The 19303-nt window shown below is 48.1% G+C and overlaps 1 protein-coding gene across 1 annotated transcript; it reads right to left on the bottom strand.

Moving 5' to 3' along the window:
- Window positions 1–268: 268 nt before the first annotated feature.
- On the bottom strand, window positions 269–19212 carry itgav (integrin, alpha V). Its single transcript, XM_077536409.1, has 32 exons — window positions 18702–19212; window positions 16473–16603; window positions 15324–15415; window positions 13684–13798; window positions 13548–13609; window positions 13432–13480; window positions 12172–12294; window positions 12055–12099; window positions 10988–11031; window positions 10849–10905; window positions 10508–10560; window positions 10366–10441; window positions 10176–10305; window positions 10005–10102; window positions 8595–8688; window positions 8468–8513; window positions 8279–8386; window positions 8137–8192; window positions 6561–6715; window positions 6114–6251; window positions 5975–6042; window positions 5756–5900; window positions 3973–4065; window positions 3725–3804; window positions 3565–3645; window positions 3149–3254; window positions 2860–3018; window positions 2667–2792; window positions 2482–2595; window positions 2312–2419; window positions 2110–2229; window positions 269–1111 (listed from the first exon to the last, which is right to left on the bottom strand). Exons 1-32 carry the CDS (start codon window positions 18884–18886, stop codon window positions 1019–1021), a joined length of 3150 nt encoding a protein of 1049 aa, XP_077392535.1. The 5' UTR covers window positions 18887–19212; the 3' UTR covers window positions 269–1018.
- Between the last annotated feature and the right edge of the window lie 91 nt (window positions 19213–19303).

Consider the following 19303-nt stretch of genomic DNA (forward strand, 5'->3'; position numbering starts at 1 on the left):
TTTCAAAAACGGGGGAAAAAAAAAAAAAAAAAAAAGTTTTCAAGCGAATTAAGGCAGCAAGACATCTCATTCAACTTTGTCGTTTGCCAGCTGTCCATTTGTGTACAATACAATTATGTCAAGGCCAAATGACAAGTTGAAGTAGGAGGACACGTGAGCGCAAAGTGTTGACAATGGAGTTTATTTTCAACAGCTGTCCATTTGTGTACAATACAATTATGTCAAGGCCAAATGACAAGTTGAAGTAGGAGGACACGTGAGCGCAAAGTGTTGACAATGGAGTTTATTTTCAAAGTCAAGTGACAACAACAGATCCATCGGCATCAAAGAAGAAAAAAATTCCACTTTTGGCATCCGACCGGCTTTTCTGCCGCCACCGACATTCAGTGCACCAAACGCTTTTGATAGCATAGACACAAAAAACAAATACAAAAACCACCTAAGAGATTGAAGGCCGATGGTAACAGGAAGTAGCCTGTTGCAGTGTGAGTCGTACCTCAACAACACCATTAGCCTAGCAAGCTAGCTTGCCCATGAGCAAGGTCAAGTATGTGTCTGCTAGCTAGCAAGTGATAAAAACAAAACAAAACAAAAAAAACAATAAATATTAAAGTGTAACTAAAGCAGACGTCTTTTTATTTTGAGTGAGCAAGATATTTTATGTGGCAGAAATGTTAAGACAGATCTGCAAATGGTGGCCTGCAGTTGTTTTTTTTGTTTTTGTAAGTCAGCGACAGCATTTGGAGAAATGTAAAAGACGTTTTGACATCTTGGTTTTAGTTGAACTTGAAAAGAGTTGTTCGAAAGCAAGTTTAGCAAAGAGCAGCAGCTAGCTAGAACCGCGATGACGACAAGCTGAGCTTAGCATGGAGGTTAGCGGTGGCATTAGCGGTAAGTCTGTGCGGATGCCAACAAAGTGCAAGGGGTCCGTGACGGCTCGATGCGCTCGCGACGCTAAGCTAGATTAGGTTAGGTTGGCTAGGCTGGGCTGGGCTACGCTAAACGAGGTTAGGCTAGGTTAGGTGTCGGTGTTTCCGTTCTCCTCGGGTTGCAGATGCTCCTTCTCCAGGCAGTCCTCCTGCGGGGGGCGCACTCGCTTGAAGAAGCCCAGCTGGACGCACACATGACACACAGCCGTTATTGGCACGTCTCATGCACTCACACACACGCAATGAACACCTTCAAACACGTCAGCAAGTGTTGCTGCTTGCTTTTCACGCCAGCCCCCAAAATGGATGCGAACATTTCAACTGTGCTCTTATGAAATCGTCATCATCATTATCAGTCCACTTTTGAGTGACAACCCGATCGTAACATCCCGAAAGCACGCCTTGTCATTTTGTGTGCTAACCCAAAGTCCCCATCGAGAGGCGCCCGCCACTGGGCAAGCATCTTGTGGCTTGGTGAGGGTGTGCATGCATTTGCGCTTTCCAAAAAGACAAGAAAAAGAAGTCGCACATTGGACACATTTAGGAACGCCAAATTGAAAAAAAGTGATGGGACTTCAAAGCAAATACATGTTGTGTCATCTGCAGTCACAACATTTTTGTCATTTGTATCCAAAATGTTGCTTTGTGCAAATTGCAGTTTGCTCGCCCAGCAAAAGTTTTGCTTTTGAAAAAGGAAGATGTTGTTGACAAGATCAACTTCAAAATCTGAAAAGGACTTCAATGTCTTGCTCCACTCTTATATTCAAGTTGTGCCCGTCCTAACAACAACATGACTCGTCAGCAACACGTTGTCGTCTTGAAATCAACTTCAATTGATGATTACGGACGATTAAAATAAAATAATGAACTTTGTGTTGACATTGTATCATTATGGCACCTGATGCCAGCATTCAACGGCAGCTCCAGCGCCTCCAATGCTAATGTGGCTAGCGTTGCTAATGCTAATCAAGAAGCTTTTGATGGCTTTTGCAACTTTGAAGCTGACACGCTTGGCGTGCTCATCACTTTTCAACTAAGCGGCCCATTTAGCTGGCAAAATGGCCACCGTGGTTTTCACGCCACATACACCAAAAACATATTTGGAGGATGTCTGTTAAGCACACTTTCAATGTAAGTTGATGAAAAAGATCCCTGGTTGAGTGTGTAAGGTTGATCTGACCTTGTACATGATGAAGATGAGCAGCGCCAGCAGCAGCAGGCCAGCCAGCACGGCCAGTGCCACCACCCAGGCCGGCACGGGCTGGGGCGCATCCGCCACCCACAGCACCGACACGCTCACCTGCCCAAGGTAACAAGGAATGAAGACACGTCGCCGGCGGAGGGAGGAGAGCGAGCGAGCGAGGGCGGTGGGCGGGGCTTACGCTGGTGCTGTTGGATGGCAGCGTGACAGGAATCTTCTTGTAGGGCATCTGGATGACGTTGAAGGAGGCGTCCGACACAAACACGTATGAGCGATTCTCGCTCTCCGCCTGCACGCACACACAATCGGGTCACGCTGTCCTCCAGCTTGTGCGTGCGTGCGCTCACTTACTCTCAGGAAGTTGTTGACGTCCAATCGCGAGTAGATGAAGACGATGGCGTTCTTCTTCCTCTCCAGACGGCCCACCTGGCAGCGGAGCTTGACGCAGGCCGCCGTGCCGCAGTCCTGCACACGCGTGCGCGCACGTCAGACCGCCGTCAACACGCCCGCTGTTGATGTCGGACGGGCGCTTTTACCAGCTTGATGAGGTCGTCGGTGGCGGCATCCGGCGTGTCCACGTCGCGCTTGCGTACACGTTTGCGTCCTTCCGTCTGGCCATCTCTGCCGCTGGCGTTTCTCAGCTCCGCCGACGGACTTTGGAACTGGCAGCCGGCGAACAAAACGCAATTGTTAAGCTGTCTGCGGCAATTGAGAGCAAGGCGGCCTTACAGTGACGTTGCGCCAGTTGAGCGTGACGTCGGTGGAGCAGTTGACGGGTCCTTCCGTGTCCACGTGTGTGATGTAGAGCAGCGAGACGTTGTTGGCGCCGTACGGCCATGCCACCTCCAGCGACGACAGACTCAGCGTGCTCGGACCGCCGTTCAGCAGCTGACCGGCAAAAACACAAACTCAGCCGTCAAGCCATATTATTCAGGAAAGTCCTCACATTGTCCACAATCACTTGCGGTAAAGATCAACTTTGCGCAAATCAAACGGCGACTGGCAAACGTCCTCCTACCTCGTACACGTGCACAATTTGTGGACCGATGTCATCGCCGGTGAGCGGCGGAACTTTGGCTTGCCAGTTGGCCATGGGAAGCAGCAGCTGACCGGGAGACGACGTGCTGAAAACACGCACATTGTACATATACATCAAGTCTGCACACCTCTGTTGAAATGTCAGCTTTCGGTGATCTAAAATTAAAAAAAAAGAAGAAAAAAAAGAAATCACCAAATGTGACGTGAGACTGACGTGAATGCGTGATTGCAAAACTTTTACCATCCATTTGATGCCGTCCAAGAAGCCAACTAGAACAGCTGAACTTTATACGGGCTGATGTTGGCTCCCTCCGCTCCCCCGTCAAGAGGGTGTGCACAGTTGTGCAAGCCATTTTTTTTTTTTTTGCTTTCGGGTGTGTTGACTTTTGCACTTACCCTCGTATGGAGACTTGGGCGACAACAATCAGTCTGGTGACACTGGACACTCTGGCGCTGGTGCTGTTGAACTGGTTGGAGCTGCAAACACGATACAAGCAACCATTTGCCAGCAACTCGCATTTTGCAATCGAGTTTTGCTCTCGTGTTTTGCTCTCACCTGACCATCTGCAGGTCAAAGCGCACGTCCGTGTCGTCCTCGGACAGCTGCTGGACGCTGAAGCGCAGCTCAGCCAGCACCTACACAAATGCAAAAGAGTTGTTTCTGGTCAAGCAGCACATTTTCAAACAAGTCCACTTGAAAAAGAAAGCAGGCAGGCAGGCCAGTGTCCTTCTGGAGTGATTTCAATGAGGAAGGAAGAAAAAAACGTGACGATGGAGGATTTTTTTGTTGTTGTTGCGTCTGACCTTGGTTCCGCCCTTCATGGGGTTTCCAAGGTCGCACACCACCATCTTGGTCTGGTTCTCCTTCTTGTAGGCGCACGATAGCCGGCTCAGCGTCTGCCGGCACAGGAAGGGACACATCAGCGCCATCAACTCGGGCACACCCATTTCCAAATGGCCCGTGAAAAATAAGCACGCAAAGGGCAAAGGTCACTTCCTGCAGTCGTTTCCGTGGCGCTCACAGCAAAAGTTGACGTTGCGATTCGCCAAACGTGATTTACTTCTGTAGCAAAAGGATGGCAACAACCACTATCATTCGGCCATTTTGCGTCTCAGCGAGCGGCCGAGGTTTGCGTGAGTCAATGATGTTGTTTTCCCGTCAGGGTTGCTTCAAGGTGGCAAAGATGCCCGCAAACAGTTTGAAGGTGCTGACTGGGACGGAGCTGCTGCGTTCAGACACTTGAGCACACAGACGCTCGCGCGCATCATAAGTTCAACACTCATTCATTCCACCATTTGTGTTCAATCAACACATAGGACAGCACACTCCTCTCAGCCGTTTGCCAGTCGCAGTTGAGCGACTGTCGTCTTGAAGAGTACATTTACACACAAGTCCACAACATGTTGCAGCCGACATGGGGTCAGCAACCCGGAAGTACGGAAATACGGCTCTTTTGTTGCCATTCCAAAGTCAGGTGACTCAAAAGTTTGTATTTGATCAATAACGTGCTTTTTGTCATCATTTAGGAGTAGACAATGTGGGATTATATTATATGAAAATCTACTGACTACCGAAATGATGAAAATGCCTTGTGAAGGAAATAATATGGGGTAGATGCCACAGACGTCCGACTTGTGGGTTTCCACACATCACTGCTGGCTGCGTTCCAACACTCGCACCCCCACCCCCATGCTCCAATGGGCGAGAGAGACACATTACACACTCGCACCCGTCGATGGGAACACGCAACCGAGGGGCACAAAGTCCAAAGCGCAAGTATTGGGACGCGGCCCACATGGTGCAAACTGGAACCGGAAACAAAGCTGATGTGCAAAAACACACAAGTCTGAAGTCCCACCTCCTCTGTGGCATATACCCTATTGAAATATAGATATGAAATGGTAGCATGTGATGGCCAGGGGGAGGGGCTAGGCAAACAAAAAGAGCCCTTGTTCAAAGATTCAGTTCGGAGATGTTGAGGAGGAAGGAGTGGAAACGTGTACATATTAGACAACTCAACCTTTGGATGTTACTGACAAACTACATTCAGTGTTTTTGTCAATCGATTTTTTGGAAATAGTATTTTGGACCTTTTTGACTGGGTTTTGGAACTTTTTTGGAAATGTCCACTATTGCTGCACTGTGCGAGGTTTTGCACAATAAATCACATTGGTACAAATGTATTATTTTTTTGACTAAGCCATTTATTTGGAGGAGGTTTAAAAAGAACACTGTCAATTGAAATGCAAAACGTATTTCAAGGCAAACCGCGGCAGCAGCAAACATTCAAATGTTATTCATGTGATTTGAGAAGGGCCGTTGTAAGACCTTTGCTCAATTCAACAGGCAATGACCTTTGACCTGCAAGACTTTTGGACCAGCACCACCGCCACTGATCCTCTCAAGCGTCTTGGCGTTGCCATCTCACCGCCCTCGGGCTGGCATTGCCATCCAACATCACGTGAGGAGAGGCAGCAAATCGGCAAAGCGCTTCCGCCTCCAGATGGCGCCATTCATCCACTTTTGACTTTCCAACTCGAATGGGGAAAGTCCAGCGGCAAGTGACAGCCCGAGCAGCCTCCTTACCTGACTGCGCACCACGCCGGTGAAGTCGGCCTGCTGCGGCGGAAAGACGTGCAGCTCCGCCTCATAGGCGCCCTCGCCGCGGTTCTCCGCCACGATCTCCAGCGTCAGCGCGTTGTCGTCGCCGATGGCCATCTCGGAACGGTCGCTGGCGAGAACGCGCAACGCGCATTTACAGACAGCTGCCCGTCACTTCTTTTCATTATGGCGGCGGCGTCACACCTCTGGACCGAAAGCCGCAGGTCCGGTTTGCAGACGTTGTCGTCGCCGCAGTCCAGCAGGATGTGAGCCTGGAGCCGGTGGACGCACGAGGAAGACGTCAAACCAGGAGTGCCGAGGGTCTTCCGGCGGCGGCGGTTACCTGTCGGGTGACGTTGGTGGGCGTGGCCAGGTCCAGGACGGGCAGCAGGCCATTGGGGTCTCGGGCGCGCTGGTAGTCCAACGTGTACTCCAGAACCACCGAGATGGGCGTGATCTTGTCGCGGAAGTCGCGGTCATCCTGCCGCCAAAAACGCAACGGGACGCCGTTCAACATTGTCTCGCTTCATACACAAATTCCTTTCCATCTTTTCATTTAATTTCAAAGTCACAATGATTATTGGCACAGTGATTGTCTGCACAAATGTTTTCCAAAGTAAAAGCCGATGCTTGCAAAGCTCTTATTTTGTAAGGTGATGGCTTTCGCAGAGAAACAAAGCAACAGGAGGCCATTTGACATTTGCCACCATTTGTGACAATCAATTCAATTGAAAATTGATTTGTTGTGGATGAAGCAGAAATGTGAATTTTGCAGCGCCAGCGATCGTACCCTGAGGAAGACGTGCTGCTCCTCGCAGGCGGGGCCGCCACCGTTGCTCAGACTCACGTTCTTGGCGTAGCTGACGCTCCGTCCGTGCAGGAAGAGAACTCGCTTGGCAGCTTCCTTCTGCTTCAGGCGGTCCAGGAGCACGTCCACGCCGAATGCTGCCCGTCGACAACAAAGCCGAGCGTCACGCGACAGGAAGTAGAAAAGGCCGGCGGGAAGTGACCACACCCCCAAGAGGAAGGAGGCACCGTCAATTCTTTCAACCGATGACCGTAACTTTTTGTTTTCCGCATGCTACAAATGAAAAAAGATGGTGATGTGGTATTGGCAGAGGACGACGTAGCAAATTGGCCACGTGGAGTTGCACCTTTTGCTCATTTGTCAACGCTCGTCACGTCAGACATTGTGAAAATCCCAGCTTGCCATTCAACTCATTCACTGTTAGGACCCAAGACAATCCAAAAATGAATGACTTCAATAGATTTACTGTCCGTCTGACATTCACTTTGTCGTGACATTCTGACAATGCACATGGCACATTTTTTGTTTTGTTGCAGAAAATCTCCATTTTCATGCAAACGTTCAAGGACCAAACGGCAAACAAATGATCAAACGCGTCACGCGCCGTTAGCGACGCTTCAACTAATGCGAGTCACGTGCAGTGCGATGGCGTTTGTGCTTGTGATGGATCAACTTTTTTTTGTTTGCGCATTCATCAACATCACAATCTGACAATCAAGCTTCACTTTGTGCAGCGGCGAGAGTCACAACACAAGCCTCTGATAATCAATTCAAACTAGCAGCCTTCAATGTCGAGCCAAACTAGCCGTTAGCTTGTAGCTAACTCTTTTGGACTTGTGTGCTAGCGTACACATTTATTTCTCACCGCTGATATCAATCAATTCAAACTAGCAGCGATCAATGTTGAGTCAAATTAGCAATTAGCTTTAAGAAAACTTTTTTGACGTGTCTGCTAGCGTCTGCATTTACTTCTCACCGCTGATATCAATTAATTCAAACGAGCAGCCATCAATGTCGAGTCATATTAGCCGTTAGCTTGAGGCTAACTCTTTTGGACTTGTCTGCTAGTGTCCGCGTTTATTTCTCGCCACTGCTATCAATCAATTCAAACTAGCATCACCCAATGCTGAGTCACCAATGTTGACTCAAATTAGCAATTAGCTTTAAGCTAACTTTTTGGACTTGTCTGCTAGCGTCTGCATTTACTTCTCCCCGCTGATATCAATCAACTCAATCGAGCAGCGATCAATGTTGAGTCAAGTTAGTCATTAGCTTGCAACTAACTTTTGGACTACTTTGCTAGAGTCCGTGTAGCTTCCACAGCAACGCCAGCGTCATCTTCTCTGCTGGAGGAAGCCACCCAAACATAATCGCAATAATCCAACAAACATTTTTGCTTGTTGTCAACTTTTTTGGACAATGTGCCCCAAAAGCTGTAAGGGTTGTTGGTCATCGCTGATGCAGGTAGCACCCCATAATGATAGTGCAGGCCAATCCACGCAACAGGAAGTAGAAAATACAAGCAGGAAGTGACAAATAGACAGAACCAATGACTCACTGAGGGAGGCGGGCGCCCCTGGCCCGCTGGCCTTCAGGCAGTACTTGATCTTGAAGCTGCAGATGGACAGCCGGCGTGCAGGCACGGTTAGGGCAGGACGGACAGACGCAGCGGTCAAACAGCCAGCCATTCAATCACTCACCAGGACACGGATGCGCCCGACCCAGGCAGAATGCAGCTCTTGTCGTCCGGGTTGATGATCTGCGGGCTGACGTCCAACGTGGCGTTGACGCTGATCACCGGCCGCGCTCTGCACGCACAAACCAACGTTGACTTGTTGGACATGAGGGAAGGGCCGGCGCGTGTCATTCGAGCGCCTTCCGGATATTACCTGTACAACACGGCCCGGTCGGCTCCAAACACTCCCACCAGTAAATCTGTCACAAACATTTACAGGTTGTCAATGTCTCATTGCAGCCACTTTGCGTGAATGCGCGCGTGTGCGTGCGCACGTGTACCTGGGTAGCCGTTGCGGTCTATGTCCGTGTTTCCCGTCATGGAGTAGCCGAAGCTGGCGGGCATGTAACTGGACGCCCATTTGCCCTGCAGGACCTGCCCACACGCACGCACACACACACACACACACACACACACACACACACACACACACACACACCAACTAAGATAAGATCTAGGCTAGTTAGTTTCGATGCTAACAGCTACAAACAAAAGCTCGTTTGCAGATGAGCTTCCGATTCAAATGCACGTCATGTGCACTCCAATATTCCAAACATAAGTGTCATCCTTTCACGTTCATATCTTGGAATTTCAATCAGAAAATCATCTTCAATCAAATCATCTTTTTTTTTTTTTTTTTGCACGTCTCAGTAGATATTGAGCTTCTTTCACCAGTTCATGTGAGAAGGCAAGTTGGAGGCACGCCCCTCCACCATGCATGGCATCATTCCACATTCGATATGAGCGGCCTGTGTCGCTCAAACATGATTCTCATAAATATTCCATTTGCTTGTCAAAAGGGAGCGGAGCGTGGCCTTTTCTTTTCTAAGACAGGGATCTGCAACCTGTACCTCTCCCTGTCAATCGCGAGGAAAAAAATTTTAAAAATATGTTTTTTACCTAAAATATTCTTTAAATGAACTCATGAAACTTTTTAAAATGACATAATAATGTACAAAAAAAACAACCCTAACATTTCCAAAAACAAAAGAAGGCAGAAGATTTTCCACAAAAAAAAAGTCAGAAAAAAAATGTTACAAAAATAAATAAGAAGTATCCAAAAACAAAAGAAGAATTACCATAAAATGTAAACAATTTGCCAAAAAAAAGTCAGAAAAATACATTTTAAGAAAAGTAGAAAAGAAAACGTTTGAACAAAATAGAATGTCCAAAAACACAAGAAACGTCCCAAAATTGATTAAAAAAAAAAAAAAGTCAGAATGCTGCTGTCCTATTTTTGTGTGGTGCAGCTCTAGTTAGGGCTCTCAGTATATTAGACCAGTGTTTCTCAATTCTGGTCCTCAGGCCCCCCTAGCCAGCCTGTTTTCCATGTCTCCCAATTGCAACGCAGGTGAGGATCGTTATCAGGCTTTTCCAGAGCTGGCTGATTTGCTGTCATTGGAATCAGCTGCATTGGGAATTGGGAGACATGGAAAACATCCTGGCTAGGGGGGCCTGACGACCGGAATTGAGCAACACTGTATTAGACTAACACCAACACCCGCTGCTTTCCTTCATCACCATTTGAAAAAGGTTCAGGGCGGTTCTTGTGACAGGAAAGCTTGCCGAGCTCCAAGACAAACGGAGCAGTCGGGTGGCGACAGACTTGAATGAATGACAACATCCGCAGTCAATTTCCGTCTTACGCACTTTTTTATATATTTCTATATAAATTATATAAAAACTTGTACCTGCGAGGGCGCCTGTGATGGGCCCTGAGGACCGCCGTTGTGGATGTACACCTGGCCCAGGTGCTCCGGACCACCGTAGGGGGCTGAGACGGCCACGTCTGGAAAAACACACGAGGCATCACGAAGTGCACTTGCATGTGCGTGTGCAAGTGCGCATCCGTGCGTGCATGCCATTGTATCCGTCCATGTTGAGATCTCCGAGAGCGGCGATGGACGATCCGTATCGGGCGTACACTTGGGTGCCGATCAGCATTTGTGGAGGCTGGAAGGAGAATCCTCCTCGACCCAAGAACACGCACACCTGGACACGCCGTCAACAATCAACACCAGGTGATGACGTGCGTGCATGCATGTTTCTTACCTGTCCCAGCTCCCTCAGCTTGCCGTCAGAGCCTCGGTCCATGAAAAGGGGCGCGCCCACCAGCAGGTCCAGCAAACTGAGCGCACAAGCGTCACTGTAACGTCAACACGCACACGCACACATACACACGTGCGACACTCACCCATCCTGGTTGACGTCGCTGGCAGCGACCGAGTGTCCAAAGTAGGCGGCCATCTTGAAGGGACAGATCCAGATCGGACGACATGAGCTCAAGCGCACGCAACACAAACACAAGTGCCGCGCATTTCACTTTCTTCTCATCACATTTTCTCCTCAAAAACATCACATCGATGCTTGTGCGTGCAAAAGATCCAACAAGAGCAACGTTTTTTCAAAGACTACAAGATCAAAATGAAACTTATTCAATCACACGTGGAACGAACGAGCACCTTTAAAAGTGCGGTCCGAATGTGCGGCCGTTTGGTCAAGGAGACACGGCGGCAAAGGAAAGCGCTCGCTCACCTGACTTCCTGTGAAGTTGACCATGGACTCCATGTTGTTGCCATTGAAGATGTTCACCTGAAAGACGACACCGGCCACGTCAACGCACGCTGGCAAACAAACGGCAAACATAAACAGGACGTGCGTGTGTGTGACTCACATAACCCAGCGCCTTGTCCCCGCGCGGCACACCCGTCACGTAATCTGAAACATCAATCAATCAATCAATCAATCAATTCGCTCCAAAACAAATTCAACGTTCGTCCTGGTCGGATGGCTGCCATCGTGAGGGTGGCAGGAAGGCAAAAAACGACAAAGGTGCTTCATTCGGCATTTTACGTTACAAAAACGATCCACGTGTGATTGTGGCTGTCATGGCAGAAGCTGCAAAACAACCAAAAAGTTTTGTCTGACCAGCAGACACTGATCTCTCTCTCTCTATCTCTATCTCTATCTATATATATATATATATATATATATATATATATATATATATATATATATATATATATATATATATATATATACATACATATACACACATATATATATATAAAGGGCTTCTTCAAAGCAGCACATACCGTCCTCTTATTCATTTTATTAATATTTTTTCTTATTAAAAAAATAGTGACCACCACGTCTCTGGCCTTTAAGTAACTGCCTCCAAGCTGTATATGTCTCATCTGTATGTATAGCATATAGTAGTCTGCTTGTGAGGTAGGAGGAGCAAGATGGCTGCCCTGTCGCTTCAACGGCTTGCACTGGCGTGTATGGGCTAGCGGCTATTCAGATATATATACAGGCCAGTGGAAGCAGAGATGAAAAATCCAGATCCAGGAAGTAAAAAGCCTACCACATGCAGCTTGGCTTTTGCGACACATGCTTGTAATCAACCGGCATGGCAAACGAGGTCAGTACATGCAGCTCCTGTGGCCAAAAATAAAACTTTTGACTTTCTTGACCGGCTTTTCCAATCTCTGCTGAGGAGACAGACCAAAAGACAAATGGAAGCCGGCCGCATAAAAGGAGCATCAAGGAACAAGTGTGTGCTTCTCCTCCTACAGGCAAAACACGAGCGAGCGAGCGAGCATTTTTCTGCAAAATCAAGCAAAAGTTGCTTGCAACTTTCATTTGGAGTCGTGCAGACTGGACCGATGGCAGGTGAGCCGGCGCGGCTCATGTGGGGGCCAAACGCCAACAAAATGTCCCCTGGAGGCAATGTGTTACCTTCTTTCCCGTCCTGGTTGAAGTCTCCCACCGTCACTGAATATCCTGGCCAAGAAAGGAGACGTGTCGTGAGCCCGTGCTTACTTTCTTGGTGCAGATCGACGCCATTTTGTTTACCGAGGTAGCTGTCGTCGTATTGGGCGCTGGCCGACTTGGTGGCAAGCGTGTTTCCGTATGGGTTGATGAACTTCTTGTCGAATCTGGCAAAGATTTCAGACACGTCGTCCGATATCAGCTGACCTGCGAGTGGAAAGACAAAAAAATAAATAAATAAAAAATAGTGACCGTGAAGGTCAACATTTGGAAATGTGCTGCCATCATTTGTCCCTCCTCACCACAAGGAGGCAAAGGTTCAACATGACATTTCCCTGGAAATCACCATGTCCCATCATTAGAAGAGGCCCGCTCGTCCTGTTGATCTCGGGGACGAGCGCGTTGACGAGAGGCTCGTCGGCGGCGAGTTCCCCACAACCACAAGTGGAAAAACTTCCATTTCTTACATGCTTTCTGTTGCAAAGCAAAAAGCTGTGCTTTGAGGTTTCGCCCTCTTGTGGGTGGACTTGGACAAGCCCTGCCTGCGGGGGTCAAAGGTGAGAGGCCAACGGTTCGAGTCAAGAAGCGGCCGCCCGACATTCCAGACAGCGCCCGCCTCTCACCTGGCGTGCACGTCTGGACTTGACTCGTCTGGCCAATCATGACTAAGCCAGCGAGCGCTTCTCCGACTCGTCACATGTGCAGACTTGACTCAAGGGCACACACACGCCCACTTTTTTTTTGTTGACTTGCCAATTGCAACACAAGAGCACAAAATGTCTCCCAGAAACGTTCAAATGTTTCTAATCGGGTCCATCCACGAAATCATGTGATTCTCAGCTCATCAAGAACAACATCTTTGAGCTGTTGACTGAATTGCTCATTTCAATATCATCTTCATACAAATGACAAAATCATGCACACAATTTCTTCTTTTTCATCTTGTCTGAAAATGGATGGAATGTCGGATGGGGACTCGGCATCGGCAGGTACTCCAAATCCAATGTGATGATGGGGACCTTTGTGAAAAGTTGAAAGTCACCTATCTTGGAGAAGTGACAAATGTTTGCTGATGTTTGACTTGTAGCTGTGAAGCAAAAGCGGTCGGCACCAACAAGGTGAGCTCAGGTCGGAACCAAAAGCAAAAGCAACAATTTCCCTTGTCAAGCGTGATGGAGTGACAAACGTGAGGAACAATTTGAAGGACGTTGGCACTTCTCTTCTGCCGCGCTGCCACCCAGTGGACAAAGTAAGAGGCAGCGGGCAGGACAAGCGTTCATTCGATTCCGGCGGCCAATCAGAAGGCAAATAAAGTGAAGGTGAAAAGCGGCTGATGTCACCCACCTTGCCAGTAGAAGCTTCCGGGTCCTCCCACTACCACTCGTTTGTCCATCTGAAACACACACAAGTCCCGTTAGCACCTTGGCTGGTTAGCACGCTGGCTGACTGGCTCTGCCCACCTTGAGGAAGTCGGCGCTGAAGCCCGCCTGGCAGAAGCCCTGCCCCTCCGGAGAGTTGGCGCCTGCACGGGGTAAAAAAGAAAACATCAGCACACCATTGGTGGACGGTGGCAGCGGCGGCGAAACAGGATCGCACTTGATCGACAGGGCGAATATTCCACCACCGTGTCGTCTTTCTTCAGGAAACACGTTCCCACCGGCTCGCGCTCAGACACGCCGAAGGTCGACCACTGGTAGAGCGGCGCGCACGCCTGCACACACACACACACACACACACACACACACACACACACACACACACACACACACACACACACACACACAAACAAAAACGCTTGAATGTTGGCCTGACAATCGCACAAGAAAGATTCTCAACATCAACATCAACATGACGTGGCCAGTTGGTGGCACTCATGTCGCATTTCACATTCAAACGCTTTGGACTAATTCACTTTTTTTCTGATCAGACATTTGTCAGGGATGTAATATTTGATAGGAACTTTGACCGGTTGGTTTATCTTGAATGATTGTTATAATAATAATAATAATAATAATAATAATGATAAGCAAGAGACTGCCTATTCTCCATTGAACGATTTAGTATCTGGCAGAAAGATTGCGTGCACAGCTGTTATATCAGTCTTACCTGCTGAACACGGAACAAGGCTTGCCCCACTCAAACCGGTCACTAGTCTTATACTACCTTGGCCGTTGACCCCAAGCCCAGCTTACGTGAAAATATGTGACCTGATGGTCTTCACTGGTTTATTCTGCTGAATAAATGTATAATGAATAAATAGATAGGAAGGCGCCAAGCCAGGACAGTTCACAGCAACCCAACGGCCCAGCTCAAGTCACCGATACAGGCCTCATCGAACAGGGGAGCCAAAACGATTGCATCCAAACACCCCAGCATGAAGGGGACCTCTTTCTTCTGACTCACATCAGATGATGCCATCTGAGATGATGCCATCTGAGATGATGCCAGATAATCAGATGATGCCAGATAATCACTTTTCTTCACACAAATTTCCTGATTGATTGATCAAAGTGATCATCTTCATCTTAAGGCTTACTCTCAAGTCTAGAAAAAAATTGATTGATTGGATCGTGTTGATTTCCAGACACGCTCACAAATGTTCATGCTAATAAATGTGTTGCCACAGTTAGCTTGAAAAAGAATAACTGACTTCCTTGACTGAAGACTTGACTTTGCAAAATCACGTCAAAGTAACTTCAAGTCAGATGACCATCAACAGATGACGACAATCTGACTGAACACAAAAAGGACTTTTTAACACAGACCTTTAAGAACATCCATCCATCCATTTTCTTGACCGCTTATTCCTCACAAGGGTCGCGGGGTGTGCTGGAGCCTATTTCAGCTGGCTTTTGGCCGGGGTAGACCCTGGACTGGTTGCCAGCCAATCGCAGGGCACACATAGATGAACAACCATCCACACTCACAAGCACACGTAGGGACAATTCGGAGCGCCCAATTAACATGCCATGCACATCTTTGGAATGTGGGAGGAGACCGGAGTGCCCGGAGAAGACCCACGCGGGCACGGGGAGAGCAGACAAACTTCACCCAGGAAGGCCGGAGCCTGGACTCGAACCCGAGTCCTCAGAACTGGGAGGCGGACGTGCTAACCAGTCCTCCATCGTGCCGCCCCTTTAAGAACACATTTTCTTTTTTTCATTCAAATTGGAATGAACGAATGACGAAGAAAGGATTGTTCGAGTGGCTGCAACAGTTGCGAGAGTGCGACTTACCAGGATGTGCTCGCCGTCTGAGCGCACCGAGGCGCCAAACCACTGCTTGGATTTGAACTCCATCTGCTCACCGTCCGCGTTCTTCCTGTCACCTGCAAAAAAACAGAGTCGGCCAACCGTCACACTTTGGAAAGTCCCGCCCTCAAGGCGCAGCAATGTAACCTTCTTTGATGGGCCTGTCCAGGGAAGTCCACCATTTTGGTTTGGAGCCCACATTTTGAGGCTCATTTGGCTCAGTGGCGTTTACAACAAAAAAAAAAAAAAAAAAGCGTGAAATGGAAAGTTTCACATCCATATTGAATTTGTGCGTTTTAGGGCTGCAGCTAACAACAATTGATTTTTTTATTCATGCTGTCATTGAAAATCGGGAAATGATTTCAAATGGACAGTTTGGAAAACGCAATGCAGGGCCACTCGTGCATCCGGCTGTTTCAAGCAGACGCCTGCATTTTTGGGGCAGAGTCCAAGTTGTCACGCGGCAAAGACAAATTCGTGCCGCTATGAGCAAGCCTTCAAAATGAAAATTTGTTCAGACTTGAGCTCCAAAAATGGCACAAGAGTTGAACTGCTCACTTCCTCTTATACTGTGACGCACGCACACGCAGCAATAATCCCAGATAATTCTGTTGAATCATGCAGGCAACAAACAAAGACTCTTTCTTTTTGCAAGACACGCCCAATCCGCCGACTTCCTGTGACAAAAAAACTGTCAATCATTTGCACCGTCCGTCCCTGTCAACAAACAACAACAACAACAAAACAGTTGAGCACTTCATTTTGGCCAAAGTGACAAGTGGAACATGTCCTTCCTTCAACAGATAAGAAGGCAAGTGAAGGATCTGCGGAAGTTTGGCTTGAGTGACGGACGGACAGAAAAGAACGTATGTGACCATGGTGACAAACGTTCCATGTGACGGAGGAAGTTGAAGGACGTTTGATTATCTTGTTGGCCTTGGAAGAATACACACACACAAAAAAAAATGCTTGGGGATTTCTTGCTCACCTAGCATGGGACACATTTGCTCAAGTTGAAAGAAAAACAGATTTTTTTTTTTTTTTTTTATACAAACTGAACGATGTGTAAACGGGCCCGCTGAAAATGTCACAAGCTCCATCATTCAAACGTTTTTGTTGTAGTTGCGAGCGTACCTGAGGAGTCGAAGAGGAGCTGGCGGCAGGAGGAGGCGTCGTGGGCGGCCCAGGGGCAGCTGAAGACGGCCCCCCGCTCCACAACATCGCCCGACGTGTTGGCCCGCGGTGCTCCGATCAGCACGTCTGACCTGAGCAAAGGGCACGTGACACGTTACAATCGTCAACACTCACGAGAAAGCCGCCCTTGCGTCTGCTGCAACAGTCGCCATCAGCGCAAAAACTTGCTTCTTCAATATGTCAAGTGGAGGTGAAAAATAAACACACGGCAACAAGTCATTTTCCAAACCAAGTCTTTCCTTGCCAATGTCACTTTTTGGGAAACACACGCATGACACAGCCGCGTCTTCCTCAGGTACCACTTCAACTTCCATCCACCCATTTTCTTGACTGCTTATTCCACACAAGGGTCGTGGGGGTGCTGGAGCCTATCTCAACTGGCTTTGTGCAGTAGGCAGGGTACACCCTGAACTGATTGCCAGCCAATCGCAGGGCACACAGAGACGAACAACCATCCACTCACAAGCACACCTAGGGACAATTCGGAGCGCCCAGTTAACCTGCCATGCATGTCTTTGGAATGTGGTTGGAGAGCGGAGTACCCGGAGAAGACCTACCACTTCAACTTCTTCCTGCCAATTGGGACGGGACAAAATCAAACGTTCATTGGGGGGTTTACTGGGAAGGATGCTTTCTTTTTTTTCTTTTTTTTTTCCTTGTATGTAACTGACCTCCCAAACAGGAGCGGTACGGGAGTGCCAATCATTGTCAACAGGAGCAGGAGGCTCGGACAGGACAGGAGTCATTTTAACTCATTCACTGCCTTTGACAAGTATACTTGTCAATTGTATTTTTTAGAGCGGTGCTAAATGGGGGCGAATCTGAGCATGCTCCACTGTAAATATCAAACTTGGAAACAACTTTACTGATGCCCAACCACCGGTAGATGACATCATTGCCCCATTTTATAGGAAATAAACACAGTTTCAGAGTCCATGGGAGAAATGGCTGTATTTTGGCAAACCTACATTTTTCTGCTGTCAATTATAAAAGAACGGGACGGGACAAAAAGTAGGGAGTCTATTCTGTTATTTGGTAGATTCGGTTTATATATAATTATTGAATGTAATATCACGTGAGTATTGGAAATGTAAAAATTTTCTATAATGACTGGCAGTGAATGAGTTTTAAGGGAGTCTTTTTTTTTTTTTTTTTGATCAGGGAGTGGGATGAGATGATGGAATGGACGGGAGCAAAAAGGCAGTCCAATGCCACCCTCTCGTGAATACCAACACCAGGTATCAATCAATACCCGGCCTTATTGCAAGGTATTTGGGCTGCACAGTATATCGAAAAAATATCGATATCGCGATATTGGCCCTTGCAATATGCATATCGCAAAGGCATGCAATAAGTTTTATATGGAATTTTATGCTTTTTATATGAATTTGACCAGTCAGATGCTAACTAAAACGTGCAGCGCCATTCAATAGTTGAAAATTATCAAGACATAATTACAATTAATTAACTAAGATTACATTAAGGTTGCTTATTTTGCCACATGAAAATTTTTTTTCTTTCATTAGGTAATAAAAATGAAATTTCTTTAGGTACATGTTAAATATCGCAATAATATCGATATCGCTATGTTCAGCAAGTATATCGCATATGTTTCCAATATCGTGCAGCCCTACAAGGTATCACTATACTCTCAATCTCTTGTGGCTGTTTTATGATGAGGAATTAGAAAATGTGAAAATTGAGATATATAGAGGTGTTTTTGGGGGGGAAGCTTATGTATCAAGAGGTGTCGGTGACTCATGATGAGTACTCCATTGGAAAAAATAAATAAATAAATAAATAAATAAATAAAAAAGCAATGACCATCAACAACCCCCCCCCCCCAACCAGCTGAGGCAAGTTGGAAAGCGTGCCTCTCGTCATGTGCCCAATTTTGGGCACGATTTTAACGGAAGTGAAGCGAAGTTTTCCCCAGATATTGGCGCGCATGCGCATAACAAGCCTGCCTGCCTCTCCTTCGGGTGGGGAATCGGGAATCAGAGCGAGCGAGCGAGCTTCCCCAAGCGCCTCCAAAAGCGCTTTGTTTGCTCCCTCCCTCCTCAACTTCAACTTCAACTTCGGTCAAGTTGAGCACACAAAAGCGCGACAACTTGTTGCCAGCAACCCGCAATGTTCCGAAAGGGAGGAACAAGCAGCAGCCTTTCTTACTGTTGGTTGTTGGGAGCTTTGAAGAAGTCCACCGAGAAGCCGAAGTAGCTGCCCGGTGGGCCGTCGTACACCGACGGCCGCTCGGCGTCCAAGTTGAACGAGGCTCCGCGCCGCGCGAGTGTGAGCGCGAGCACGAGCAGCACCGCCGGCGACGCCGGGGGGCGACCGCAGCGCCCCGCTGCCATAGCCCACCGGGGGGAAGGGGAGGGAGAATGCTGGAGTGGAGCTTTGGAGAACTTTCGTCGGCTGGCTGGCTCACGAGCTAGCGCGCGTCCTTCTCGAACGTTCCGCAGGCGGACGTCGTCGTCTCCGTTTTGGCGTCCGTGCGCCGGCGTGACGAGGCGGTCGCCTGCCGGGTCGTCGGATATTAGTGGAGGTCGGAGGAGCGGCAGGGGCACCCTGGAACAGCGGACGAAGATGTCTGTTTGCGCGACGTGCGCGTGCTCGCGAGACGTCTGACCCCAGAGCAGGCAGGGAAACGAGCTGTGACGTCACTCGGCGTCCGCCTACTCCCCGTCAAAATAAATCCTTGCCCACTCTTCACAATAAAACACCGTTCACAGCTTCCTCCATAGGCAGATACTCTACTTATGTCAAAATGA

This window comes from Festucalex cinctus, chromosome 11 (assembly GCF_051991245.1).
Source record: "Festucalex cinctus isolate MCC-2025b chromosome 11, RoL_Fcin_1.0, whole genome shotgun sequence".
NCBI classification, from domain to species: Eukaryota; Metazoa; Chordata; class Actinopteri; order Syngnathiformes; family Syngnathidae; genus Festucalex; species Festucalex cinctus.